Source organism: Coregonus clupeaformis, chromosome 9 (genome assembly GCF_020615455.1).
Source record: "Coregonus clupeaformis isolate EN_2021a chromosome 9, ASM2061545v1, whole genome shotgun sequence".
Taxonomy (NCBI): Eukaryota; Metazoa; Chordata; class Actinopteri; order Salmoniformes; family Salmonidae; genus Coregonus; species Coregonus clupeaformis.
This window is the reverse complement of record NC_059200.1, coordinates 24,851,847-24,866,818: the sequence shown is the minus strand read 5'-3', so window position 1 is coordinate 24,866,818 and position 14,972 is coordinate 24,851,847. Positions and strand designations below refer to the sequence as shown.

The following is a 14,972-nucleotide window of genomic DNA, read 5'->3' as shown; positions in this document are numbered from 1 at the left end:
GTCCCAGTTCATTGTCTGACACACTCTTTTACACACACACACACACACACACACACACACACACACACACACACACACACACACACACACACACACACACACACACACACACACACACACACACACACACACACACACACACACACACACACACACACACACACGTGGCAGAGGCAGGACATCGTGGCAACGACCTTTGTACCAAACAGGCAGCAGTCATGTGTGCTGTACTTTCAGGTTCCTATCTCTTCCTGTTTAACTGGTGAGACTGAGACCAAGAACAGAGGTGAGTGACTAAACAAGCATACATGCATCCATCCAAAGAGGATCTCCTCAGAGGAAAGGTCTTCCAACTATGTAGAATGAAGTTTTGTTGTTTAACAACCAGCGTTTGCAACTATTTACTGTATACTGGAAATCCCTGCTCATGATTTTAAAGTTCCACATCTCTGTTGTGTATAGGAGACACTGGCTATTGTTTGATCTTCCTGTTTGTATTTGTTTTAAATTCTTGATTACAGTAGGTGAGGAGGTGCTGTATTCCTTTCTATGGTTTGATTGAAATAGCAAGTGCTTGTTATGCTTAGGTAGTGCATTATATATTATATTTATATTATAATGAAGACAATAAGGCAGATGCTGTATGTGGAGAAATATGGGAGATGAATGAGACTGTAGGTAGGTGTGTTTATTTAGGAGATACTGAAGCAATTTAAGGTGACCAGGCATGGTGTAGTTATAACAGAACATTTAAAGTGGGTGGAACTTGAAAATGGTCGTAAAATTAGAACTTAGTAAAGGTGGTAGTCATAAAGTTTAATGCTCATCATAAAGCACTGTTACGTATTTAGAATATTTTCTGTCTGATTTAATTATATTAATCAAATAACATTGAATGGCTTCTAAAATACATTGATTGTCTTCTAAATAGTGATAGCAAGGGATTCATTATAATTCTACTGCTTCCTTTCAACTCACTGTTTCTCTTCTAGCCCTGAGGGATAGTAAAACCTCTTTTAGCTGCGCAGTCAGGCTTACATCTCCTCTCAGTTGGCCTCTAATAACACACACACACACAACTGTAGAAGCAGGGGATTGCCCTTATTTGGTACCAGCCTGGGTCATGTGACCACAAAATGGTGGAAGCTGTGAGCTGTTTGTAAACTGAGCATCTCTACCAAGAGCCTTGGAGGAATAGAAAGACAGCTGAAATCCATGCTCTGAGACAGAGAAGGACAGAGATTCCTGTGCCCCAGTAGTGGTGAGTGGATGGGTTAAATGTGATGCAGTTAAAGAAAAAGGACAAGAGAGAGATGTATTTATTTTCTAGAGACAGGAAGAGAGGGAGAGAGAGGGAGGGGCTGCTGTCATCAGCACTGTGTTCCTGTGCTGCAGTGTTTGTATTAGGTGGTTCAGCATCGTCCATGGAGCAAAGCAGCTGATGCTGGTCTTGCTATACCAACCGTATGTGTAATTCATCTTTGCTGTTCGGAATTCAGCTATTCTAATCAGCATGTTTCTTTTTGTTACATTTGCTAATGCAATCAGATTTTTTCTTCTCCCATGTGAAAGAGAAACTAGGATCAGTTTAGTATTTTCATGTGCGTGAGTGCATACGACGGTTGGTTCATTTGCATCTGTGCCCAATCTGTGCTCGAGAGAGAGCGTGGACATTTGAATCAGCAGAGGAGAGGGGGAAAAGAGGAGAGAGGGAGGAGAGGAGAGAGGGAGGAGAGGAGAGAGGGACGAGAATGGGCTGCTGATGATGTAACAGCTTTACCCTCCTTCCTCCCCATCCCTCTCTCTGCCTCCTGCAAGAACGGATGGATGGATAATTCACAGCGGAGGAGGAGAGATCTGATGACCTTTACCCCCAACACTCCTCCCTCTCCCCCTCTTCCCCCCTCTTCTCCCTCTCCCCCTCTTCCTCTTCCTCCACTCCCCCTCTTCCTCCCACTCCCCACTCTCTTCTCCCTCTCCCCACTCTCTTCTCCCTCTCCCCCTCTTCCTCCCACTCCCCACCCTCTTCTCCCTCTCCCCCTCTTCCTCCCACTCCCCACACTCTTCCTCCCACTCCCCTCCCTCTTCCTCCCACTCCCCACCCTCTTTTCCCTCTCCCCCTCTTCCTCCACTCCCCCTCTTCCTCCCACTCCCCTCCCTCTTCCTCCACTCCCCCTCTTCCTCCACTCCCCCTCTTCCTCCCACTCCCCTCCCTCTTCCTCCACTCCCCCTCTTCCTCCCACTCCCCACTCTCTTCTCCCTCTCCCCCACTCTCTTCTCCCACTCCTCCTCTTCCTCCCACTCCCCACTCTTTCTCCCTCTCCCCCCACTCTCTTCTCCCACTCCTCCTCTTCCTCCCACTCCCCTCCCTCTTCCTCCCCTCCCCCTCTTCCTCCCACTCCCCTCCCTCCACTCCCCCTCTTCTTCCCACTCCCCACTCTCTTCTCCCTCTCCCCCACTCTCTTCTCCCACTCCTCCTCTTCCTCCCACTCCCCTCCCTCTTCCTCCACTCTCCCTCTTCCTCCCACTCCCCTCCCTCTTCCTCCACTCCCCCTCTTCCTCCCACCCCCCACCCTCTTCTCCCTCTCCCCCACTCTCTTCTCCCACACCAGAGGAGTTGGCGCCTCCCACCAGCCTCCTCTGACATGCACAAACTCACACATTCGCACACACACACACACACACACACACACACACACACACACACACACACACACACACACACACACACGCAAGCACACACATACACACACCACACACACTGTGTATTGAGTCTGTATTCAGTATGTCACTGGTCTCCTCTGTGTTCTCTTCAGGTTCCCCTGGGTGATGAAGGCATGGACCTGGCGTCTCACAGTAAGATGAGCTCAGAGGGGGCCGAGGGCAGACCAGGTGAACCTCAGACACTGGCAACTCTGTGTGTGATGATAGGTTATTATTCCACCATTACTCTTTGGCTACCTGCAGGACTGAGGGTTATATGTTAAAATCCTACGCACGAACTGCCGACATTATTACGCATATTAATTGATAATGATGGAAAATAAGATATGCAACATATTTGAATAGATATATATTTTTAAATAGTTACAGTGGGGAGAACAAGTATTTGATACACTGCCGATTTTGCAGGTTTTCCTACTTACAAAGCATGTAGAGGTCTGTAATTTTTATCATAGGTACACTTAAAAAATCCAGAAAATCACATTGTATGATTTTTAAATAATTAATTTGCATTTTATTGCATGACATAAGTATTTGATCACCTACCAACCAGTAAGAATTCCGGCTCTCACAGACCTGTTAGTTTTCTTTAAGAAGCCCTCCTGTTCTCCACTCATTACCTGTATTAACTGCACCTGTTTGAACTCGTTACCTGTATAAAAGACACCTGTCCACACACTCAATCAAACAGACTCCAACCTCTCCACAATGGCCAAGACCAGAGAGCTGTGTAAGGACATCAGGGATAAAATTGTAGACCTGCACAAGGCTGGGATGGGCTACAGGACAATAGGCAAGCAGCTTGGTGAGAAGGCAACAACTGTTGGCGCAATTATTAGAAAATGGAAGAAGTTCAAGATGACGGTCAATCACACTCGGTCTGGGGCTCCATGCAAGATCTCACCTCGTGGGGCATCAATGATCATGAGGAAGGCGAGGGATCAGCCCAGAACTACATGGCAGGACCTGGTCAATGACCTGAAGAGAGCTGGGACCACAGTCTCAAAGAAAACCATTAGTAACACACATGACCTTCTCCCATTCCTCCTCTGGATCATCCAGATGGTCATGGATTAAAATCCTGCAGCGCACGCAAGGTCCCCCTGCTCAAGCCAGCGCATGTCCAGGCCCGTCTGAAGTTTGCCAATGACCATCTGGATGATCCAGAGGAGGAATGGGAGAAGGTCATGTGGTCTGATGAGACAAAAATAGAGCTTTTTGGTCTAAACTCCACTCGCCGTGTTTGGAGGAAGAAGAAGGATGAGTACAACCCCAAGAACACTATCCCAACCGTGAAGCATGGAGGTGGAAACATCATTCTTTGGGGATGCTTTTCTGCAAAGGGGACAGGACGACTGCACCGTATTGAGGGGAGGATGGATGGGGCCATGTATCGCGAGATCTTGGCCAACAACCTCCTTCCCTCAGTAAGAGCATTGAAGATGGGTCTTGGCTGGGTCTTCCAGCATGACAACGACCCGAAACACACAGCCAGGGCAACTAAGGAGTTGCTCCGTAAGAAGCATCTCAAGGTCCTGGAGTGGCCTAGCCAGTCTCCAGACCTGAACCCAATAGAAAATCTTTGGAGGGAGCTGAAAGTCCGTATTGCCCAGCGACAGCTCCGAAACCTGAAGGATCTGGAGAAGGTCTGTATGGAGGAGTGGGCCAAAATCCCTGCTGCAGTGTGTGCAAACCTGGTCAAGACCTACAGTAAACGTATGATATCTGTAATTGCAAACAAAGGTTTCTGTACAAAATATTAAGTTCTGCTTTTCTGATGTATCAAATACTTATGTCATGCAATAAAATGCAAATTAATTACTTAAAAATCATACAATGTGATTTTCTGGATTTTTGTTTTAGATTCCGTCTCTCACAGTTGAAGTGTACCTATGATAACAATTACAGACCTCTACATGCTTTGTAAGTAGGAAAACCTGCAAAATCGGCAGTGTATCAAATACTTGTTCTCCCCACTGCATAGATAGAGGTGACAGCATTGGAAATGCTTTTGGCGGTTAATCTGCTTCTGTTTTGTGCGTGGCACTGTGTGCTGTTTTCGATGGATGGGTCCTGGCCTCTCGGGGCCCTAGGGATCCGGAGGGATGTGGGTGGGATGACGGCTCAACTTGGGATGGGGAGGGGCTTTAGCGGGGGAATTAGTGGAGAACAATTGAAGGGATACTTAGTAGCAATGCAAATATCACGGTACAGCTATATGGACACTCAATCATTATGGTATTTATTATTGGTAAATTTACAAACATATATAATGAAAAATAGACTTGAAACTTGTATCTCTGTATGGTGAAATAAGTATAGCCAGTTATAATTTTAATGGCTTAGCTGATCAAAAGAAGAACAATATTTACATGGCTCAAAGAGAAGGAATATAATATCTATTGTTTACAGGAAACTCATTCAACAATTCTAGATGAAGTTGTGTGGAAAAAGGAATGGGGGGGCGAGATATACTTCTCCCATGGGCAAAGAAATTCAAAAGGGGTGATGATATTAATTAATAGTAATTTCGAACCGAATGTGCAAATTGTCCAAATAGATATGCAAGGTAGATGGATTATTTTAAATATGTTATTGGACAATAAACAGATATGGCTCATTAACATTTACGGACCAAATAATGATGATCCACACTTCTTTGACAATATATATAATAAATTATCAACCCTGCAAGCAATTCAAGACAATATTATTATGGTGGGGGATTATAATATTGTTTTAAATAGCTCAATGGACCGTAAAGGAAATCACACCACAAACAATCAGACGGGCCTGGACATGCGCTGGCTTGAGCAGGGGGACCTTGCGTGCGCTGCAGGATTTTAATCCATGACGGCGTAGTGTGTTACTAATGGTTTTCTTTGAGACTGTGGTCCCAGCTCTCTTCAGGTCATTGACCAGGTCCTGCCGTGTAGTTCTGGGCTGATCCCTCACCTTCCTCATGATCATTGATGCCCCACAAGGTGAGATCTTGCATGAGACCCATTTTCAATGCCCTGGCTGAGGGAAGGAGGTTCTCACCCAAGATTTGACGGTACATGGCCCCGTCCATCGTCCCTTTGATGCGGTGAAGTTGTCCTGTCCCCTTAGCAGAAAAACACCCCCAAAGCATAATGTTTCCACCTCCATGTTTGACGGTGGGGATGGTGTTCTTGGGGTCATAGGCAGCATTCCTCCTCCTCCAAACACGGCGAGTTGAGTTGATGCCAAAGAGCTCGATTTTGGTCTCATCTGACCACAACACTTTCACCCAGTTCTCCTCTGAATCATTCAGTTGTTCATTGGCAAACTTCAGACGGGCCTGTATATGTGCTTTCTTGAGCAGGAGGTCCTTGCGGGCGCTGCAGGATTTCAGTCCTTCAGGGGCATAGTGTGTTACCAATTGTTTTCTTGGTGACTATGGTCCCAGCTGCCTTGAGATCATTGACAAGATCCTCCCGTGTAGTTCTGGGGTGATTCCTCACCGTTCTCATGATCATTGCAACTCCACGAGGTGAGATCTTGCATGGAGCCCCAGGCCGAGCGTGATTGACAGTTCTTTTGTGTTTCTATTATTTGAGAATAATCGCAACTGTTGTCACCTTCTCTGGTCTTGTAGCCCATTCCAGCCTTGTGTAGGTCTACAATCTTGTCCCTGACATCCTTGGAGAGCTCTTTGGTCTTGGCCATGGTGGGGAGTTTGGAATCTGATTGATTGATTGCTTCTGTGGACAGGTGTCTTTTATACAGGTAACAAGCTGAGATTAGGAGCACTCCCTTTAAGAGTGTGCTCCTAATCTCAGCTCGTTACCTGTATAAAAGACACCTGGGAGCCAGAAATCTTTCTGATTGAGAGGGGGTCAAATACTTATTTCCCTCATTAAAATGCAAATCAATTTATAACATTTTTGACATGCGTTTTTATGGATTTTGTTGTTGTTATTCTGTCTCTCACTGTTCAAATAAACCTACCATTAAAATGATAGACTAATCATTTCTTTGTCAGTGGGCAAACGTACAAAATCAGCAGGGGATCAAATACTTTTTTCCCTCACTGTAAGTGTTATTTAACACAGCTGACAACCAGCCAAAATGTCATAACCCACCACTCCACAAGAGATAAAGAGCGATAAAGAGAGATGGAACATTCTAACATTTCCAGTGACTCTTCCCCCTCCCTCCCTGTAGCCCCTCCCAACTCGCTTCCCCTGCAGGGCACGCCGGGTGGCCCCTCCCAAAGGAAGAAGCTCTCCGCCCCGCGTATCAGCCTTTCACTTGACCAGAGTGAAGAGGATGCCCTAGAGACGCCCGACGACCTGGATATTAACGTGGACGACCTGGACACACCTGACGACACAGACTATCTGGACTACACCGACACTGAGCTGGACTGGGAGGGTGAGTCAGTCTAGGAGTAAGTCCCAAATGGCACTCTTAAGTGCACTTTACAGTATAGGGCCATTTCAGACACATACTAATACACCAAACAAGATATTCCGCCACTTGGGAAGCTGTAACAATTAAAATGAAATTTTTGTTTCCCTATACCTAATTTCTCTGTAATAAAATGTTTGTTGTTGGATTTATAGTACGTCTGTGTTTTCTACTAGCTGTGTTTCTGCCTTTTGCCACAAACCAGAACCCCCGACAGCCAATCGTAACGCGTCAAAAGAGCCGTGCGAGCCGATTCCTACGTGCAGTGCAGCAGAGGAGCGTCAGGATGCGAAGCTGTGGAGGGCCGTGATCATCGGAGAGCAGGAACACCGCATCAACATGAAGATCATCGAGCCCTACCAGAGAGTTGTATCCCATGGAGGTACAGGAAAGTTCTGATTGTTGTTTGGTGTTTTTATACCTTATTCTATTTTATATACCTTCTTTTACCTCCTTTCTCTTGATGGGGTCTCCCATACAAAAGAGATTTTCATCTCATGCAACGTAAATCAGACATACAGTGACATACTGATGGCAGATGACAGAGAGAAATACAAACAAACTGAGAAATGAAACAGTCAAACACCCCACCCAAACACAACCCTCCCCACCCACCCCACGCATGATCTAGCCTCTGAGACAGGGTACTCTTGGAAACTGTTGTAGTGTGGGTCATATTTGAATATTTCTTTCGAAGTGTCGTTTTTCCTTCATCAGGGTACTATGGAAACGGAGTGAACGCCATCATAGTGTTTGCGGCGTGTTTCCTCCCGGACAGCGACAGTGAGGACTACCATGAAGTCATGGAGAACCTCTTCCTGTAAGTTACACCTATCCTCACTCTAATTAGTACTGACTTAGGCACCTTTTAAAGGCAATGTACGTGGAGATCACTGTAAATGCTGCATATTTCGGCACAATCTGAAATTACCTTTAAATGTCAAGTAAGCTACTGCTCAGATCTAGTGTTGATCGGAATGATTCCCGACCTTAGTCCCCTATCCCGAAACATATGCCTGTGACCTAACAAATACACCCATTATTTGTAGATTTATTTGATGGATATACTGATAACTAATTGCGTTTTATGGTTAAGTCTGTCTTTATTTCTAAGAAAAATTAACTTGAAGGGCAATGTTGTAACTATTCTACATGCACCTTCCAATCGTTCACTGTCATACTCCTCTCTTGTTCTTCAGTTCAGTCATATTTCAGATGCTTCTCTACTCGTTGGACATGTTTTAAATCATACACTAGAATCTAGTGACTAGATTCATTTACATTTTACATTTTAGTCATTTAGCAGATGCTCTTATCCACAGCGACTTACAATTAGTGCATTCATCTTAAGATAGCTAGGCAACCACATATCACAGTCGTAGTAAGTACATTTTCCCTCAATAAATAGTTATCACCAAAGTCAGTGCTAATAGATTGATGTGTACTTGCCCTGCTGTATGTCCTGCTGGCAGGTATGTGATCAGCACATTGGAGCTGATGGTGGCAGAGGACTATATGATTGTCTATCTGAATGGAGCCACGCCCCACAGGAGGATGCCTGGAATGGGCTGGCTCAAGAAGTGCTACCAGATGATTGACAGGAGGTAGATTGCTTTTTACAATGTTTGATTCATGAATGAATGGATGGATGGATTAATTCTATTTTTAGTATGAAAAAGTGCAAGGGGATATAGTCAGGCCCACGGGATAAAATGTGATAGGATTAACGTGTACTTATTTCCCATGTGGTCAACTGTAATAACATTGTATCATGCCACATCACACAAACATACTCAATATGATAATTTTTATGAATGTTTGGTTACAGGCTCAGGAAGAATTTGAAATCCTTCATCATTGTCCACCCGTCCTGGTTTATACGGACCATCCTAGCCATCACCAGGCCCTTCATCAGGTAAGTACACATATACAGTGCTTTCAGAAAGTATTCACACCCCTGGACTTTTTCCACGTTTTGTTGTTACAAAGTGGGATTAAAATAGATTTAATTGTCTTTTTTTTTGTCAACAATCTACACAAAATCCTCTAATGTCAAAGTGCAAGAAAAATTATAACATTTGTAAAAAATATGAAAAATAAAAACACTAATAAATCTTGATATATTAAATCACTTTTGGCAGTGATTACAGTTGTGAGACTTTCAGGGTAGGTCTCTAAGAGCTTTCCACACCTGGGTTGTGCAACATTTGGCCATTATTATTTAAAAATTATTCACGCTCCAAATTGGTTGTTGAGCATTGCTAGACAACCATTTTCAGGTCTTGCCATAGATTTTCAAGTAGATTTAATTCAAAACTGTAACTCGGCCACTCAGGAACATTCACTGTCTTCTTGGTAAGCAACTCTACTAGTGTTTGCCCTTGTGTTTTAGGTTATTGTCCAGCTGAAAGGCGAATTAATCTCCCAGTGTCTGGTGGAAAGCAAACTGAACCAGGTTTTCCTCTAGGATTTTGCCTGTGCCTCGCTCCATTACATTATTTTTTTATCCTGAAAAACTCCCCAGTCCTTAACGATCACAAGCAAACCCATAACATGATGCAGCCACCACTATGGTTGAAAATATGGAGAGTGGTACTCAGTAATGTGTTGTATTGGATTTGCCCCAAAACATACATTTACATTTTTAGTCATTTAGCAGACGCTCTTATCCAGAGCGACTTACAGTTAGTGAATACATATATATCTTTTTTTTATACTGGCCCCCCGTCTATTCAAATGACTTGTCAAGCAAATGTTTACTCCTGAACTTATTTAGGCTTGCCATAACAAAGTGGTTGAATACTTGACTCAAGACATTTCAGCTTTTCATTTTTAATAAATTTGTTTAAAACATTTCTAACAACATAATTCCACTTTGACATTATGGGGTATTGTGTGTAGGCCAGTGACAAAATATCTCTATTTAATCCATTTTAAATTCAGGCTGTAACACAACAAAATGTGGAGAAAGTCAAGGTGTGTGAATACTTCCTGAAAGCGCTGTATACACTGAGTGTACAAAACACCTGCTCTTTCCATGACAGACTGACCAGGTGAATCCATGTGAAAGCTATGATCCCTTGTTGATGTCACCTGTTAAATCCACTTGAAATCAGTGTAGATGAAGGGGAGGAGACAGGTTAAAGAAGGATTTTTATGCCTTGAGACAATTGAGACATGGATTGTGTATGTGTGCCAGTCAAAGGGTGAATGGGCAAGACAAAATATATAAGTGCCTTTGAACGGGGTATGGTAGTAGGTGCCAGGCACACTGGCTTGTGTCAAGAACTGCAACGCTGCTGGGTTTTTCACCCTTAACAGTTTCCTGAGTGTATATCAAGAATGGTCCGCTACCCAAAGGACATCCAGCCAACTTGACACGACTGTGGGAAGCATTGGAGTCAACGTCGGCCAGCATCCCTGTGGAACGCTTGACACCTTGTAGAGTCCATGCCCCAACGAATTGAGGCTGTTCTGAGGGCAAAAAGGGGGTGCAACTCAATATTAGGAAGGTGTTCCTAAGGTTTTGTACACTCAGTGTACATTTCTCTGTTCAAATAAAATAATCTGGTAGATAAAGATAGCACGAGTGTGCACGTCCACTTACGTATGCGTGTTTGTGTGTTTTGTCACAGCACCAAGTTCAGCAATAAGATAAAGTACGTGAACAGCCTGGCTGAGCTGCAGGAACTCATCCCCATGGAGTACGTCCACATCCCAGAGTGCATCATTAGGTGAGCCCAGTCTACAGTCGTGGTCAAAAGTTTTGAGAATGACACAAATATTAATTTTCACAAAGTCTGCTGCCTCAGTTTTTATGATGGCAATTTGCATATACTCCAGAATGTTATGAAGAGTGATCAGATGAATTGCAATTAATTGCAAAGTCCCTCTTTGCCATGAAAATGAACTTAATCCCCCCCAAAAACATTTCCACTGCATTTCAGCCCTGCCACAAAAGGACCAGCTGACATCATGTCAGTGATTCTCTCGTTAACACAGGTGAGAGTGTTGACGAGGACAAGGCTGGAGATCACTCTGTCATGCTGATTGAGTTAGAATAACAGACTGGAATCTTTAAAAGGAGGGTGCCTGAAATCATTGTTCTTCCTCTGTTAACCATGGTTACCTGCAAGGAAACACGTGCCGTCATCATTGCTTTGCACCTAAATCAACCATTTATCGGATCATCAAGAACTTCAAGGAGAGAGGTTCAATTGTTGTGAAGAAGGCTTCAGGGCGCCCAAGAAAGTCCAGCAAGCGCCAGGACCGTCTCCTAAAGTTGATTCAGCTGCGGGATCGGGGCACCACCAGTGCAGAGCTTGCTCAGGAATGGCAGCAGGCAGGTGTGAGTGCATCTGCATGCACAGTGAGGTGAATACTTTTTGAGGATTGCTTGGTGTCAAGAAGGGCAGCGAGGAAGCCACTTCTCTCCAGGAAAAACATCAGGGACAGACTGATATTCTGCAAAAGGTACAGGGATTGGACTGCTGAGGACTGGGGTAAAGTCATTTTCTCTGATGAATCCCCTTTCCGATTGTTTGGGGCATCCGGAAAAAAGCTTGTCCGGAGAAGACAAGGTGAGCGCTACCATCAGTCCTGTGTCATGCCAACAGTAAAGCATCCTGAGACCATTCATGTGTGGGGTTGCTTCTCAGCCAAGGGAGTGGGCTCACTCACAATTTTGCCTAAGAACACAGCCATGAATAAAGAATGGTATCAACACATTCTCCGAGAGCAACTTCTCCCAACCATCCAAGAACAGTTTGGTGACGAACAATGCCTTTTCCAGCATGATGGAGCACCTTGCCATAAGCCAAAAGTGATAACTAAGTGGCTCGGGGAACAAAACATCGAAATGTTGGGGCCATGGCCAGGAAACTCCCCAGACCTTAATCCCATTGAGAACTTGTGGTCAATCCTCAAGAGGCGGGTGGACAAACAAAAACCCACAAATTCTGACAAACTCCAAGCATTGATTATGCAAGAATGGGCTGCCATCAGTCAGGATGTGGCCCAGAAGTTAATTGACAGCATGCCAGGGCGGATTGCAGAGGTCTTGAAAAAGAAGGGTCAACACTGCAAATATTGACTCTTTGCATAAACTTTAATGTAATTGTCAACAAAAGCCTTTGACACTTATGGAATGCTTGTAATTATACCTCAGTATACCATAGTAACATCTGACAAAAATATCTCATAACACTGAAGCAGCAAACGTTGTGAAGACCAATACTTGTGGTCAAAAGTTTGGAGAATGACACGACTGTACACATCCCCCTCTCCCTTCTACTCCTCCCTCCCCTCCCCTTCACTGTAACTGACTATTTATCTTCCGTTGTCAACTCTCACCCCTTAGCCTTGACGAGGAGCTGAAGGAAGCGGCGCTGAGCTCGACGTAAGCATCGACTCCATTCCCTTATTATTACGGCTGCAGAAACAGAAACTATGTACCACGTCTGTTTTCTCTTAACTAGACTCCCATTTATCACATTATCCTGTTTAAGATCAGAAAGGCTTGTAGGTTGGATCAGCCTGCTCACCTGTGTGTTTGCTCTGATTATTTTCATACATTTATCACATTTCCATATTATTATAGAGTATCTCGAAAGGCATTTGTCTCCCATATCAATAAACCATAGATTACAGTAAAATGATTAATTATGGTGATATATCACAGATGGTGAATAAGATAAGTCTGAGAAAGACATGTAGAATTCCAATGAGAAACATACTCGTTTGACTATATTTGGCTCGGCCTTCCTCACAAGGAATACCATTGATTCAAAATGCTCCACAAAATGTAGCCCTTGATATATTTACCACTGCACCCCAGATTCCCTTCTGACTTTTTTCCCCCTTTCTCCTGTAGTGTGAGCAGCTTCCTCCAGGGACCTGAGCCGACGTCTGGGAGACCAGAGTCAGTAAGACCACTAAAGCCACTTGTTTAAGTGCAGTCTGAAGAGAGATGGCCTTGTCTGGCTTGTCTGTCTTTCATATAAACACCAAGGCTGTGTCCCAAATGGTACCCTATTACCTATAGGGCCCTGGTCAAAAGTAGTGCACTAAGTAGGGTGTAGCTTGCCATTTGGGACGCAGCCTCTAACATTAATGCCTCTGTTTCATTGGCTTCTCTTCCTCTGCAGAGCCAATAAAACCAACAGGAACAGCTGCTAGACAAAGTGGTGTTCAACACCACTGGATATGGATGGTTGTGGCTTCGCTTCAAAATTGAATTTCACATTGTTTTAAAACACATGATTGTTTCGTGCACTAGAAACAATAAAACAGATGTACTATTCCTGTGTGTTTGTCAGACACGGAGACTATGAAAACACTCCATAATCCCTGTTAGCACTCAGACGTAGTATCCTATAAGACCACCATAACATTAATCTATAGCACCACTGACAGACTTTAGATTAGCACCAGGGGTTTCTTAATCCTGGTCTTTGGGACCCACAGGGGTGCACTGTTTTGTTTATTCCCAGCACTAACACACCTAGTAGCACACCAAGGTCTTGATGATTAGCTGAATAATCAGGTGTGTAAGTGCTGGGTTGGAACAGAAAGTTGCCCAGGACCAGCATTAAGATGCTTGACACTAAATCCACATACCATGATAGTTCGTTAAGGACAGAATTACAATATGGTCACTCACAGTACAGGACACACGTCCATTCTTAGCGTCAAAGTTGTAATGTTGTACTTTGGTAATAATGCATGAGCAACAGTGAAGCAATAATATCTCATCCTTTAAAGGTAGACTCAGTGAAATGCCGTTGCCACGAGCAGCACCGCAGATATTGAGATGAGCAAGATGGAAGACTTCACTCACACAGTATCTGTGCATGTGCACGCGTTCGCTTCACGGTGTCCACAGCGTGGTAGCCCCGGGACCAAAGCAGCGGGGAAGTCTACCTTTAAATGTTAGTCCCCATCTGGAATTTAGACAAGTCATTATGTCCTTGAGACAACAGCACGTCAATGATGGTATGTCAAAATCAATCTGACATATCTATGGCATGCTAAAACCCAGTCACCTTAGGAAACGACCAAGTTACGCTTCTCAATCTTTTTTTAGATCTTATTCTGGATCTTGACAGTGTTTTACCACTAACATCCCTAGATGTTTTCACGTTGAATCAATCTGAAGTATAGAGGATGAACTGTGTAACCATAGAAATATATTTCTGTGTGTAACCAAGTGATGTGTGAAAACAAGCTGTCAGTACATTGTGAGAGCATGTCCTTTCAGATGCCTGTCCTGTGAGTCGAGCGTGCCGTGTGTGTGTCCTGTCAGTGTGTGTTTCCGTCAGACTTCCTACATGTTCACCGTCTAGGGCTCTTGCTGCACCAAACAGGATGACCTCAGAGTGGGACAGAAAGAGCAGCGTGGGTCTCTGTAAAGCACAATTTCACATCCCATGTGTGGGTGTATGCGTGTGTGTCAATGCATGTTTCCTCAGATTGATGGCCTTCTCCAACATTGTGTATAACATGATATGATGGAACACTAAATCAATAAATAGTTTTACGCTGAGCATTGCTCCTGTGTTTTTCCTCACATGCCATCTATGCGATTGTCAGTTGCATTCATTTGTGATTTAAAATGGCCAGTGATGAATTTGCAGCCTTATTAGCTTGTTAGTCATACTTGAAGGTCATTGACCTTTCTATCACAACACCAGGGTCATATCTGTATCGCAGAAGTATCGCGGAAGACTCACAATTGAAATGTAAAAGGCAATGTTCCCGCGTTCGCGGAGACATCAGTCACAGTACACGCTGAATGTCGGCTCATTCGAAAATTA

At 44.1% G+C, this 14,972-nt stretch overlaps 1 protein-coding gene across 8 annotated transcripts; it reads left to right on the top strand.

The window, feature by feature from the left end:
• The first annotated feature begins 209 nt into the window (after positions 1–209).
• On the top strand, positions 210–14,701 carry LOC121573519 (protein prune homolog 2-like). 8 transcript variants are annotated; one of them, XM_041885572.1, is made up of 11 exons: positions 210–286; positions 2,817–2,931; positions 6,913–7,122; positions 7,364–7,546; positions 7,876–7,978; positions 8,631–8,762; positions 8,987–9,073; positions 10,794–10,892; positions 12,518–12,556; positions 13,031–13,082; positions 13,921–14,701. In XM_041885572.1, exons 2-11 carry the CDS (start codon positions 2,838–2,840, stop codon positions 13,966–13,968), a joined length of 1,047 nt encoding a protein of 348 aa, XP_041741506.1. In that variant the 5' UTR covers positions 210–286; positions 2,817–2,837; the 3' UTR covers positions 13,969–14,701. The 8 variants fall into 8 exon arrangements, with proteins under 8 accessions (XP_041741506.1, XP_041741505.1, XP_041741510.1 ...); XM_041885571.2 differs by lacking the exon at positions 210–286 and adding an exon at positions 1,101–1,261; XM_041885576.2 differs by lacking the exon at positions 210–286 and adding an exon at positions 1,101–1,261 and having other exon boundaries at positions 13,305–14,701.
• Positions 14,702–14,972: the final 271 nt, after the last annotated feature.